Here is a 13,806-nt window from a genome sequence, read left to right on the forward strand (position 1 = left end):
TGCATCAAAGGGGAAACCTTCCTCAATCATTGATCATTGAGACAAAGTGGATCGAATCAGATCCGATTGAAAATATTGCATTAGAAAAGGATATAAAATCACTTCCGATGATTGAAAGAGAGGTAATCTCATTTCGATACAAGTCTTGTTGCATTTCTTCATATTTATGGCGTATAGGCCGCTAGGGACTGTTATGCTTGTTAGCAAGAAAGTGCATAAAAGAATGCAATTTATCGATCAACAAAATAGGCCAAAAGTGCATTAACTCCAATTGTTTTTGGATAATAAGAAGGAACTACAAGGTAGATACAACTACTAACAACTTTTTTTCTAAGCATTCTTGCCTTACGAAAACTAGCTTCTACACCCCCGGTTCCCCTCAATATGATTGCTGTAGAGTTATAAAATCAATAAGGTGTATCATCATCCCCTAAGGGGGTCACATTAACATGTTCTATGACAAGATTTGATTTTTCAACATGTTGTTTAGTTTTAACCTCTAAATTGTTATGCTGAATTATAAAAAAAAAATCATTTAATCCTTTTGTATTAGTTTTTTTGTTGAATTCAAAGACTTTGTTTATTTTTTGATTGTTTTTTTTTTGAAAATATTGTTTACCGGACGGAACCATGTGAAACGGATAGGGATGTAAACGAATCAGACGAACACATAAACAAACACAGTTACTTGTTTGTGTTTGTTTGTTTAAAAAATTGCTTTGTTAATGTTTGTTTGTCTTTTTTCATTAACATGTTAAACAAATATAAATAAGAAACGTTAACAAAACATAAATTAACATAAATTATATATATATATATATATATATATATATATATATATATATATATATATATATATATATATATATATATATATATATGAAAAAACGAACGTTCACGAAATAAATAATTAAGGTCATTGTTCAAGTTTGTTTATTAGATAAACAAACATATTACCGAACAATACATTAAAGTTTGTTTACATTCTTAACAATGAATAAATCGCAAAAACAAAAATTTAATACTTTTGGTTTACATTATAAATAAAAAAATGTGTGATGCAAAAAAATGTCAAAATATTAGGATTTTTGTAGGAATAAATCTTAATCATATTTGTACAACATATATAGAAAACTGCTACGAACAATATATTACCACGAACAACCATGTTGTATTTTCACGGACAACGGTATTGTTTGATCTGTTGTGTTGGAAAACTCAAATTGTCCTTCAGCGTCTAGAAAATTATTCTCATCTGTTATTTTTCATCATCTGTATCATGTCTTCGAATAGTATAAGTATATATAATCATATTGCTCCATCTTTTGGGACTCCTACCGTCCTACTACTTCATCTTTCGGGGCACCTAAGAATCTACACAATCTTCACGTTCATCAAGTTTTTCGTTTTGATCTTTTTGTGTCTAAAAATGATAATGTCTCTTTTGGATTATTATAGATTAAAATCCGTGTGATCCTGACATAAGATTGAATTATCAGTTGAGGACAATGAACAATAAACGATTCATCAAGATATTTAGAAACCTTTTTATCGTCAAAAAGTGACCAATGTTTCGTTCATTTATTTGATATCTTTCTTGCAATGGACAAAATCGAACATTCCTTGAAATTCATGGCATATAAAACCCCACCTAATTAAATCTGAAGGATTGCGGTTTAGTATTTTTCGTATTTAATTTATTATTTGTTTAAAGTTTTATTTATTGTATATAATTTGTTTTTCTCTTTTGATAATGGACTAGGAAATATCAAATTGGGAATAATTTGCGAAATATTGCAATTCTTTTCACAGTTGCACTCTATTTCCATGGGATTATGTCAGTGAGGCCGTGATTTTTGCTAAACTCCATGTTCAACTTTTACATGATTTTGGAGTAATTATTGGGAAAATAGCTGATGTGTATATATATTTATAGAAATACGTGTAGAACATCTAGCACCAGTGGTCTAGTGGTAGAATAGTACCCTGCCACGGTACAGACCCGGGTTCGATTCCCGGCTGGTGCAATTATTATGCCATGATGAATATTGCGCTCAATGTGATGTTGGGTCCATTACAGCAGTTCGATATTTCGAATCAAAGCGCTTCTGAGCATATTCTTTTAAGATTTCTTTTACATCTGAATTAGTCCTTTCTTAGAACTATTATTTCACTTATTTACCATTAAGATGGTTTTTTTTTTTTTTAATCCATAATTATTTCTCTAAAAATCTGTTTATGTCCTCCAAGAATAGTAAACTGCACTAAGTAATATTTTCAAATTTCAACATCAACGATTAACGATTTATGTAATAAGTTAATAATTAAAAATAAAATAAACATATATTTAAAGTCAACATTTTATATACCTATCTTATAAGTTTATAATCAGACCAAGTTTAATTCTAAGTAACGTATTTTAATGATACTTAGGAATATTTTAACAAATATTTTGTTAACAACATAATTACAAGTATCATTACTTGAATACCAATTCTTCACTTTGTTTTTAAAACGCAAATTATCAAACAAGTGGCTTGCGTCTTGAGAAGTTAATTATGAAAAACGCTTACAAACTATTGGATAAAGAGATCACATGTTGCTGTGTTATACTCATTATAAATATATCACTCAGAGAGCATATAATCATGATTCAGGTACAATTACTAACGAATCTTATAACCATACACAAAAACTCAACTACATCACATTAATCTTCTCTATAAAATCTCAAAATCCCCGTTATGCCCTTTACCCCAAAGATTATTATAAAGCAACAAATCAAGCTCATATTCCATCACGCCATAATGTTCTCAATGGGCGATGTTTTATCCATTCTCTTCACAATCCCAGCAATAACCTGATTTAAAATTCAATTAGGTCCACCACCAAGATGACATGTAACCTGATTTAGGGTTTTTACCTTTCCAGGTCCAAGTTCATAACTCTTTCCCAATCCCCTTGATAGGAGAGTCTTCACTGTCGTCTCCCATTGAACAGGCGATGTAACCTATCATATAATAATTTTAATTTTTTTATTATTTAAATTTATTGCAAAATAGAAAGGTTACCTGGCGAGCCAAGATTTTCTTAATGGTATCAGGGTCGGAATGTGGTTGTGCATCAACATTGGATATGACTGGAATTCTTGGAGTTCTGATTTGGGTTGCTGCCAATGCCGATTCCAGTTTCGACAATGCCGGACTCATGAAACTGGTGTGGAATGCCCCCGCAACAGCAAGCCGTACCTAGGGTGGAATGGAATGGAATGAGTTGTTACATTTCATATCAATGGAATGAACAATTCCATTCAATCACACATACCGTCATTCGAGCCTTGAATGATTTTGCTTTTGCTTCCACCGCTTCAATTCCCTTCACGCCTCCAGAAACTGCATAGTTTCCCTGAAAAGGTAATCATCAATTCATTTCCCCCCGAATCATTTCTCATTTTCCAAATGTAAACTTTATATAATATACAGGGGCAAAATAGTAAATAGTAATAAGCATTACAGTGCATAAATAATTTGCAATTTGAACTTTCTCAGCTTCCTCAACTTCTTCATTAGCTGCATCACAAAGTTGTTGCACCTTATCTGAATCTAGTCCAATGATACTGGCCATAGCACCTCTAGAAGCATCCGCAGCTTCCTGAACGTATTTGTATCTTTTAGAAATTTTATTTCTTTTAGCATAAAAATTTAATAAAACTATCAAAGAACACAGTAACAGTAGTATTGTGAACTTGCTTACCTGCATTGCTTGACCTCTTAGTTTGACCAGCTTGAGACCATCTTCAAAGCTAATAATATAGTAAAATGCATAAAGAATGGTTTTTTTTAAAGAAAAAAAGGGTAATAATGGAATTTGGAATCCTATCAAATTGCATGGCTCACCTAAATGCTCCAGCAAATGCAAGAGCAGTGTATTCCCCCAAACTTAGCCCACATGTAACATCCACTGAGTCAATTATTTGTTGACCTCCATCACGTGCACGTAGTATCTCAATTGCAGCTAAACTAGTAACATAAATAGCTGGCTGCAATTTTTTTAAGAAAAAGATATTCCAATAAGCAAAATTTATATCTTAAGGTCAACAAGACAAAACAAGTTGTATTGCATCTAGTGTGCATTGGACTGAGACTGATGTCAATGGGACAAAAACTGCAGCTTTTTGTCCCACCCAAAAAGACGTGAATGCCCTTCTCACGCTCATCATCAAAAATAGCCCTAGAAAACTTGCCTGACTTAATACGGTGGAATCCAACTTTTCTTTTGGGCCGTTGATGCAAACGTCCAAAATGTCAAACCTTCATGCAAAGATTCATATTGGTGATTGAGTCAATGACATGAGTTATTTTTGCTCAAATTTTGAACAATGGATGAGAAATGAGAAATGAGAAATGAATTTAAGTGATGTGATGCAATCTCATGTTTTGAGAAAAGGAATTATCGAGCTAACCCTAGAATTTCATTTGCCTTGTTGTACAACTCTGCAGCAGCTGGCACCTTTTGAGCCTCTTGTCCCATTCCAACAGCTTGTGCGCCCTGAAACAAAATGAGATATGAAATGAAAACATTCTCATCTTTGCAAGTTCAATTTGATTGCTACCAAAATGGTTTATCCTAATTCCTAAATCAAAGTTGCATACTTAATTGCTAGTGAAATCTCTAGCTACTTCAAAATCATAACAGTTGTGTATAAATCACGGTAGCTCAACATGAATCAAAACAATGATAGCATTTTCATCTTTGCAAGTTCAATTTGATCGCTAACAGCATTAACAATGAATCAGAATAGTATTTCCATAGATCGTTTTCATAATTGTTATCAATCACAGTCCAATTCAAACATTGAAACTAAATCAACTACTTTAAATTCTCGAATCTGACCTGACCAGGGAAGAGGAAGGCGGTGGTAGGCTTGTAATCGGCGAACAGTGCATCATCAACTGCAGTGGTAGATCCAACAGATACGCTCATAGAAACCCTAGATTTATCCAAATTAAGACGACGAAACCCATGCTTAGAGCCCCCAAAACAAAGAGAAGACGAGCTCCTCAACGGATACGAATCAAGAGCATCAATTGACACTTTATGCTTCAGCGAAACCGAAGGAAGGACAAGGGAAGATGAAGCCATTGTTGAGTTAAGATTGAAATGTCTGAGAAATCGAGGGGAGTTGAACCAAATGAGAGATTGGTGGGAAACAAGCATGCATTCAGTGATCAGTGGTAATGATTTTGAATTTATATATGAGGGTTTTGAAATTGCAGCGGAGATTACAAGGGTAACTTGAAGTCCTATGGAGCATGCCAACTGCCAACGTTTGGATTGATGTTTTGTATATGAGTTCATAATTTGACACTTTACCCCCTTGGGATTTCTCAAGCTATCAAATTGAGTTCAAGTTTAGGGTTCTTTTTTCTTATTAAGTTTTGCATGGATGATATGTTTAATGGATAAATAAGTATCTATATATAAAGTTTGTTTCATTGTTAAATAAAACGAAATCTTTTAATATAAGGACATGGCTATTTTATCCATCTGTCTAAAATGATATTGGACAAGAAATAAATATACAATTATTTGATATCAATAATGATACAAATATAATTACATGTAAACACAACATGGTTAATAACTTAAATTAAACACAAATTTAAACGTAGCATCAATGATAACTCAAATTTGGATGTACTCTTTAATAGATTTAAACATAAATGCTAAATTCTTCCCCTTTTATTTCAAACCCAAAATAAAATGTGAAATTGGAAAAACAAAGTTATGGGCAATTTTGTAAAATGAATGGTCTTAATACATAAACTGACCAATCTATCATTTAACTTGTTAAATCATTGTTTCAATAAATAAAAAAGAAAATTAGTCAAGTCATCATTTCAACTTTACACATACAACCCCTTGAATTACAATTGAGTTCTATTTTACCCCCACTTCTTTAGTTGTTTTCTAAAAAATATGCAAAAAACCGTATCCAAAGGAGAAATGTGCTCTAACAAATTTATTGCTGTAACATGGTCTTAATAATGGGCTTGGTTCAAAGTCTATTTTAGGATACAATACTTATAAGAAGTGGCATACCTACATAATGATAGACCTTGTATTATAATCATTTATCATAACTATTTATAAGAAGTCAAACACAAGCACCTTAGTTATTAAAAAGCCCTTAAAGCCAATCCTAAAGGGTGGCCTTAGAGATAATTCGTCAAGATGTACATGTCCAAGTTTGTAGAAAAATAAAAAGCACCCTATTAACATTATTAATCAAGTAAGTAACCTCTAAAAGCAACAAATTGTTTGGCTCTTTCAAATATTGATAAGTAATATGATTACATCTTGTTTGTCGGCATGTAAATATACATCAACCAAACAAGTTTTATTCCATAAGTACCCTTTTGTTTATATACATATCCCCCCAGTATAGACATGAAATTTTTCTAGAGTAACAAGTTTTTCATTCTATTTTACAATAAAACTACTTATGTGCCATGAATTTAAACCCAATAAACATTCATCCACCCGTTCGTCTCCATGCAGCTCTTCACAGGACAAATCATATCATGGCTTCATCTTCAGCCCAATAAGTCGTTATTTCTGTATTAAGTCAACAAAAACACATATATAGCTTAATAAATTAAGTCCACTATTGGAGTTTAGGACTATGTTAAAATAGAAGCTTGTAATAGAACCTTGTGGTTTATCTACATATAATCAACTGCCTGAAGTTCACTGAATGTCTCTGATTCGCTCCTTATTACCCTTGTTTTATCGCCTCTTATTTCTAAAACCTGGTCAATGAAAGTCAAACATTTTACAACATTACAAAACATATTTATAATTAAAAAAAAGTATAAAGAAAAGGTGTACGTTTTACCTCAGGTCTTGAATCAAGAACTCCACTAGACATCCCCACATCAATGCGCCAAATGCTACAATTATACTTACTACAAACAATACAAAATACCCTTTAAGTTATTACATTCATAAGTCACTTTATCATATGATAAAATATATACTACAATTATCATGAAGACATTTTGTTGGTGATTTTAGTGCCATCTGAGCATTTGAACATGAACATGATGATTGCTTACCAATTGACACCTGTAGTTTGTGGAGTATGACCCACCACCATAGCTTTTGCTCCAACCACTTGAAGTGTAGTGTCAAGTATAGACTGAATCTGTAACAAAAAACATGTTTTCATCAAGTCCCAGATATAAACATCTTGATATCATGAAATAAACTTTAGTCACCTGTTCAATGTGATAATCTTCTAAATCAGTGGTATCTCTAGAGTATAAACGATTCCACACAACACTATCGTATCCTCTTGTAGCTATAAATGGTATTTGTGACTCGTCATTTTCACCAACATTATTCATCCATTTAGATACCTCATTGTTTATCTTCTCTATGCCATAAGTAACTGAAACACCACCAAGAGAAAATTGAGCTTTTGTGGTGTAAATTATAATTATAAAATAGTTATTATCTAATGAAAATAATTTTTTTTTACCATGGTGGGGAAGAAGGCCACCATGACAGAACACCCAATCATCAACTTTAAGAACAACAGGATGTCTGGCTAATTCAGATGCTAATGGACCTCCGGGTCTTAAAAGGACCGATCTTGCAATTACTCCCTTTTGTCGCTGTCCTAATATTACCAATACACCATCATCATCATCATCATCATTACAAATAATAATAATAATAATAATAATAATAATAATAATAATAATTACTACAAAAGTTAAGATTAATATAATGATAACCAAAAATTACCTTTACTAGGTTCCATGGTCCCCATGAACTCTGTGCCAATTTACGTTCTTCTTTCCAACTTTCTGACACTTGACCCCAGCTTGAGAAAGCATCTTCCCAATTATGTTCACAATCATCCAAGTATTCTAGAAAGTCTGAACACTCATCAAATGCCCCCGAATCAACATATCTAAAATCCCCTTCAATGTTCATAGTTTCATGATTTCCATTCACCTAAGACCATTAAACAATGGTACAATTGAGATTTTTGGCTAATATGAAAGAAGGATTTTGTCCCATTGCTAGACCAAAGGAGTTGACTTTGACTTTCTCATAGACTACTACTGAATAAGGGTAATCAAGTCTTTTACTTGTTTAGTAAGAGAATCAAGACCTTAAGTAGCAGTAGCTGGTTGAGTGTTAGTTAGCAGTTATCGAAAATTGCAACTGAATTTTTGAAAGCGTGAGCTCTGGGAGAGCCCTAGTCTCTCGAACATTTGATTCGAATCCAATCCAACTGATCTTTTGATTTTTTTTCTTAAATTTGATTGTATGAGTGCATAGCACCCACATGGGCATACATAAGAAAAATGGTTGCATGCCTATAAACGGAGTCTAAGGCGAATACACTTTAAGTATTTGGTTCTTTTCTTTTCTCCTTTTGTTTTTTTTTTTGTGTATAAAAGTGAGTTAAATCTTTGGATATTGTGGGTGTAACTGGGGAGACTGGCTTGAGAGATTTGTCTACGTGATTGTAATAATTTGCCATACATAATATACCCGTGGTTTTTCTCTGGTTTGGAGTAATCTACATGATTATTCTTGTGTTAATTTTTCTCTATTACTTTTCACTGGTCGGGTTGTTGGGGATCTTTGAGACCATTTTCCTAACAAGTACAAAGTCAACTAATGATGCTATTAAGATTCATCTATATTCACATAACATAACTAAAAAACATAGTTTCTAAACCAACCTGAAAAACGGCACCACCATGTTCTTTAGCCTGTATTTGCAGTGACCTTAATAAAGATAATATAGCGATTTCATCTTCACCTCTGTCAAGTATATCTCCAAGCTGAACCAAGACCTGGTCAAAGGGTATAAATGTAAACAATCATATCACTTATACAACTTCATAGATGATCAAAGTGTTGATAAAGGCTTACTGTTTCTTGGCCAGTCCAAGTATCTCTACCATCTGCGCTCAAGACTCCAGCTAACTCAAGTGCACTTCTTGCTTTGGAAAGATCCCCATGCAAATCCCCAACTGAAAGAATTGATTTCATATCAACATCTCAATATATCAAATTCAAATGCTCCCTTGTTCTAAAGATAGAGATGTTTCTTCTATTCAATATGCTAATAACATGTATATAAGATTACTACCAGTAATTTATTAACATGATTATAGTACTCAACCAAATCAATTGATTTCAATAATTCAAATTAGAATTCAATGTATAAATTTCGAATCTCAATGTTGCAAATAACAACATGTAAATCCACTAGAGCTCTTTAAGTTTTAAGAAGATAGTATTAAATTATTAATTCGTCAACAAGTAAATTGAATCGCAACCGAAAAGAACAGTATAATCTCCATTCGAGATGAATCGCAATTAAGTTTTCAAATGAGGAAACTTGAAATTTGATAAAGGTTAATCGATAAGTGCATTTTGATTAGAGAGTATTCAAATAGGAACACTTTTAAATCAAATTCTACATCCAATTTGAATTTAGGAATTACTAAGTTTAAATATCTAAGATTCTCTACAGGGAAGGAGAAACAATAAGAGCTAACCGGCAACGATGCGGCGACCGGGAGCGGATACGAACGTCGGAGGGTCACCGGATATGACTATGGGTTTTAAGGAGCCGCCGCCGCCGCCGGTTCCGTAGTTAAGAGAAGTTGATGATGGAGCATCAATGAGTTTGCGACAGTGCTGAGAAGGTGGTTGCATAGGTAAGGAATTGAGGGACAAGGAAGCCATCGCCATTTCTGCGTTGGTCGAAGCTTGAATAACAATGGCTGATGGCGTCCACTACAACCACGATTTTTTTATCTTCGCTTTTTTCTCTCCGATTTTTTCTTCGTTTCTAAACCTTTCACTAATGTGCAATTTTGGTCCTTCGACTATTTAAGTAAGAGAAAGAGTAAATTACACGACTGGTCCCTATGGTTTGGGGTAATTTGCGAGCTTGGTCCCTAACTTATTTTTTTAACTTGGAAGGTCCTACCGTTTGTTTTTGTTACGTGCTTGGTCCATGTCTTACCTAAAAAGACTATTTTGCCCTTCACTTTTTTAATTTATTTAAATAAACACACCCCCAACCCCACCCTCTCGCATTACCTTACCTACCCCATCATTTTTCCTTATTTAAATAATAGTTTTTTTAGATAAGACAAGGACCAAGCACGTAACAAAAATAAACAATAGGGACCAAACACGTAACAAAAACAAATAGCAGAAACCTTCCAAGTTAAAAAAATAATAATAATAAGTCAGGAACCAAGCACGCAAATTACCCAAAACCATAATAACCATTTGTGTAATTTACTCTAAGAGAAAATGATAAAAATAATTATTTTTAAATGTGTTATTCCAAACTATAGTTCACATTTCAGACTACTTTTTAAATTATTTTTCAAAAAATGCTCCATTCTAGATTTCATCTTCAAATTTCGGAATTAGTTTTTGGTTTTTTTCTAGTCTCTTTTGAAAAAAATATCTTCTTTTGTGTTTAAAATTTCCAATTTGAAGTGTTTAATATCATAATTTTTCAATGAAATGTATGATTATATGCACTAATATTGTATATAGTTCACATTTATTATGTTTGTTTAACTTTTTGTTATATTTAAGTAAAAAATCAAAATTTCGGAATTGTTCATCGAATTTCAGACTTGTTCTTACAATTCCAAAGTTTTTTTTTTTAAATCCGAAATTTCAGTCCTGAATCTTAAATGACATTTTGGAATATATATTTTTTTGTCAGAAAAAGTAGGGTTATCAAATATTTACAACGGAGAACCAAACAACATGCTACCAACCGATTCAAAAAAGTTGGTTACCAATATGTTTGGTAGCCAACATGCTTGGTTGGTAGTAACATTTATACGATAATGATATTAAATTTTAAATACCACGATATTACTATATCAACCGACATATATATATATATATATATATATATATATATATATATATATATATATATATATATATATATATATATATATATATATATATATATATATAACATCCTGTTTCGAAAAGTTTCTTATTTCGGGATTATAGACAATAAATGGATCAAGTAAAGGCCTTGGGCTTTAAGGGAATAGGGTTTAGACCCTCATGGATGTTGATAATATTGGTTATGTGATCTAAGCCTCTGGTTTGTGTTGGAGTCAAAGGGTAAAAACGGGAAAAGTGATGTTTCAGACTTCTTTCATGGATTATCATTTTTAGTTCAACATGTTTTAAGACAAAATCAACTAGATAGAATTGTGGGGCTCGTCAATACCTTTCCTTTGATATAAAGATCGTCGAAAACAAAGTTGAAACGAAGAAGTTATGGTTGTTTGAAGTTGAGGTATGTTTGGGTGAAAACAGTCGCCACGACACGACGATTAGTCAGGCCCAAGCCCATGATTTTAGGGTTTTCAACATATTTAAGCATAAGGTTACGACTTTTTGGCCATTTTATCAGCCCCCATCACCTCTAGAACCCCTTGGGAGAAACCCTAGCCTTCACCTTCAAGATTTGAGCTTATCTTCTCTCCTCTCTCCTCTTTTGGGTGCTTTTTATGATATTTTGATGAGGTTTAAAGATCAAGAAGGTTCTTTTGGTAGCAAAGAATGATGCTTCAAGTTTGGATCCATTAAAGACACTACATTTGTGGACTGTTGTAGGTATAAAGTTCCAATATTGCTATCTAGTTCTTTAGATCTTGTCATTTGGGGTTTTTGGCACTTTTGGTCCATTTTATGGGTGATCTCGGAGTTGAGTGGACTCCAACATCTTTTGATCAGATTAGAATGCTTCTTGGACCTCATGGACTAAGAAAGTTGTGAACTTTTGCCTCCCCTTATAGCCATCCAAGTTATCTTGGTCCCGTGAGTCATTTTGGCGTATTAAAGTTTAGATATTGGAAGCTTGAGACATTGTTATGGATAAATTTGGAAACTTTATCCATCTAAATATCATGTTGATTCAGATATGAAGGTTGGAGACTTGGACTCAATGGATTAAGTTAAGAAAGATGCATTTTTGGGTCCTTTACGACTTAAAGTCTACATCTTGATGGTTTGGACCTTCCTAATGGATAAAGTTAGAAGCTTTATCCATTAAGACTATGGAAAGGATCATATATGAGTTTTGGAGCTCCTGAAATAGGAAGAAAATGGATTAAGCTTGTTTGAGCTGTTCAGACCAGTCCTTACGGTGTGGCCTTAGTCTGCCACGACATGGGCATATGGCGATTGGGGAATCATCGACTGTTTTGGCATTTTTTGCCCACGACGTAGCCGAGGAAGGCCACGATGTGGAGGGTTGCTGTTGGCAAATTTGACCTTAGCTTTGACCGTTGAGTTTTTGACAAGTTTGACCTTAGGTTGAATTGAGTATTTGACTAAGGATTAGTTTCAGTTTGGCTTTAGGAAGCTTGGGTTGGCTGTTTTGTTGCTGAGGTAGTTGTTGAGCTTCTGATGAGTAGTTCAGATGAGTTTTCCTTATTGTACTCGTGGGTCGAAGGCACCAATTCTTACCAACTATGTTATGATATGTATCTTGGTATATAGTAGGATGCTTCTATGTTGTAGTGATCTGTTAGTTTGGTAGATCTGTAAGATTACCTTTACTTGTTGATAATTGTTTATCTGTTGCATATGTTGACATATTGGCGGTTGGTTGAGGTGGTACTGCTTCGTGCGATAGACCAACAAACCACGGATGGTTGGGTTAAGGAAATATGCCAACAAACCATGGATGGTTGGGTTGAGGTCACGGGCCAACAAACCTATGCATGAATTGTAATTGTTATTGTATTTTGTGGGGTACCTTTGAGGAATTCACTAAGTTTTGTGCTTACGGTTTATGTTTAAATTGATTTCAGGTACATCTGGTTTCAAAAGGAAGAGTCCGACTTGATCACACTACATCCCCTAGAGATTTATTTTGTACTGATTGTTTATGACTTACTCTAATGTTTTGAGAATACTTTTACTCTTATTGTCTTTTGGGATAATAAATGAATGGTTTGACTTATTAAAAATAAAAATTTTACTCAGTATTTTTGGAAGTTACTATATATATATATATATATATATATATATATATATATATATATATATATATATATATATATATATATTGTGACATCCCCATTTTCACAGCCAGAAAAAACCGATTTTGTTTATGCTTTGTTTAAAAGTCAGAGTAACATTTTAAATAAAAGTGTTGCGGAATTTGTTCCCAAAATAAAATATGATAAAGATTTATCAAAGCATTTCCGTAGAAATGTATTTCATTAAAAACCTCGGGATGTCATATTCGATACAGATCAAAAGCATAAACAGTACAATATAAGCCTTACTACATTTATTCATATCTACAGGCCTATATCCGTAATCTCTCATACCAAACATCATATCTATGCTCGTGCACCACTACCTGTAATACAAGAAACTGAGTGGGTCAGGCTTGGGAGCCTGGTGAGCACATAGGGTTTTCAACCCACAATAAATAAGTTTATTAATTTCATCAACCAACAATAACTCGATTACCCGTTCCCGTTATCCTCACTTTACGTCCCTAAACACCTATCATAAGGGACCTAGCCTAAGGATCATCATCGGGATGGACACTACTGCTAAGGGGGTTCCTCATCAATAAATGTCCTAAAGGCAACCATGAGGGGGATGGAGTACACCGGTGAACACATCGTTCACAAACACCTACAGGTTGCGAGCCTGCTAGCGTTCCACTGGACTGTCTAGAAGAGTCTGTGGTTGTCA

At 33.4% G+C, this 13,806-nt stretch overlaps 2 protein-coding genes and 2 non-coding genes across 4 annotated transcripts; 2 read left to right on the forward strand and 2 right to left on the reverse strand.

The window, feature by feature from the left end:
* Window positions 1-1,956: 1,956 nt before the first annotated feature.
* On the forward strand, window positions 1,957-2,027 carry TRNAG-GCC (transfer RNA glycine (anticodon GCC)). Its single transcript has one exon. It is a non-coding gene; the product is annotated as a tRNA-Gly (tRNA).
* Window positions 2,028-2,033: 6 nt separating this feature from the next.
* Window positions 2,034-2,116, forward strand: LOC145118187 (small nucleolar RNA snoR114). Its single transcript, XR_013713161.1, has one exon. It is a non-coding gene; the product is annotated as a small nucleolar RNA snoR114 (small nucleolar RNA).
* Window positions 2,117-2,579: 463 nt separating this feature from the next.
* EMB3147 (Acyl-carrier-protein S-malonyltransferase) lies at window positions 2,580-5,316 on the reverse strand. The gene is made up of 10 exons (XM_079049557.1): window positions 4,894-5,316; window positions 4,463-4,548; window positions 4,244-4,310; window positions 3,897-4,039; window positions 3,754-3,802; window positions 3,514-3,651; window positions 3,325-3,405; window positions 3,072-3,248; window positions 2,924-3,010; window positions 2,580-2,860 (listed from the first exon to the last, which is right to left on the reverse strand). Exons 1-10 carry the CDS (start codon window positions 5,215-5,217, stop codon window positions 2,798-2,800), a joined length of 1,215 nt encoding a protein of 404 aa, XP_078905683.1. The 5' UTR covers window positions 5,218-5,316; the 3' UTR covers window positions 2,580-2,797.
* Window positions 5,317-6,304: 988 nt separating this feature from the next.
* Window positions 6,305-9,893, reverse strand: SLP1 (Calcineurin-like metallo-phosphoesterase superfamily protein). The gene is made up of 10 exons (XM_079049558.1): window positions 9,591-9,893; window positions 8,959-9,059; window positions 8,766-8,879; window positions 7,813-8,025; window positions 7,544-7,679; window positions 7,281-7,453; window positions 7,119-7,207; window positions 6,899-6,968; window positions 6,714-6,812; window positions 6,305-6,618 (listed from the first exon to the last, which is right to left on the reverse strand). The coding sequence occupies exons 1-9, from the start codon at window positions 9,784-9,786 to the stop codon at window positions 6,726-6,728; spliced, it is 1,179 nt and encodes a 392-aa protein (XP_078905684.1). The 5' UTR covers window positions 9,787-9,893; the 3' UTR covers window positions 6,305-6,618; window positions 6,714-6,725.
* Window positions 9,894-13,806: the final 3,913 nt, after the last annotated feature.

The sequence above is a fragment of the Lactuca virosa genome, chromosome 5 (assembly GCF_052849685.1).
Source record: "Lactuca virosa cultivar CGN04683 chromosome 5, Lactuca_virosa_CGN04683_v6, whole genome shotgun sequence".
Taxonomy (NCBI): domain Eukaryota; kingdom Viridiplantae; phylum Streptophyta; class Magnoliopsida; order Asterales; family Asteraceae; genus Lactuca; species Lactuca virosa.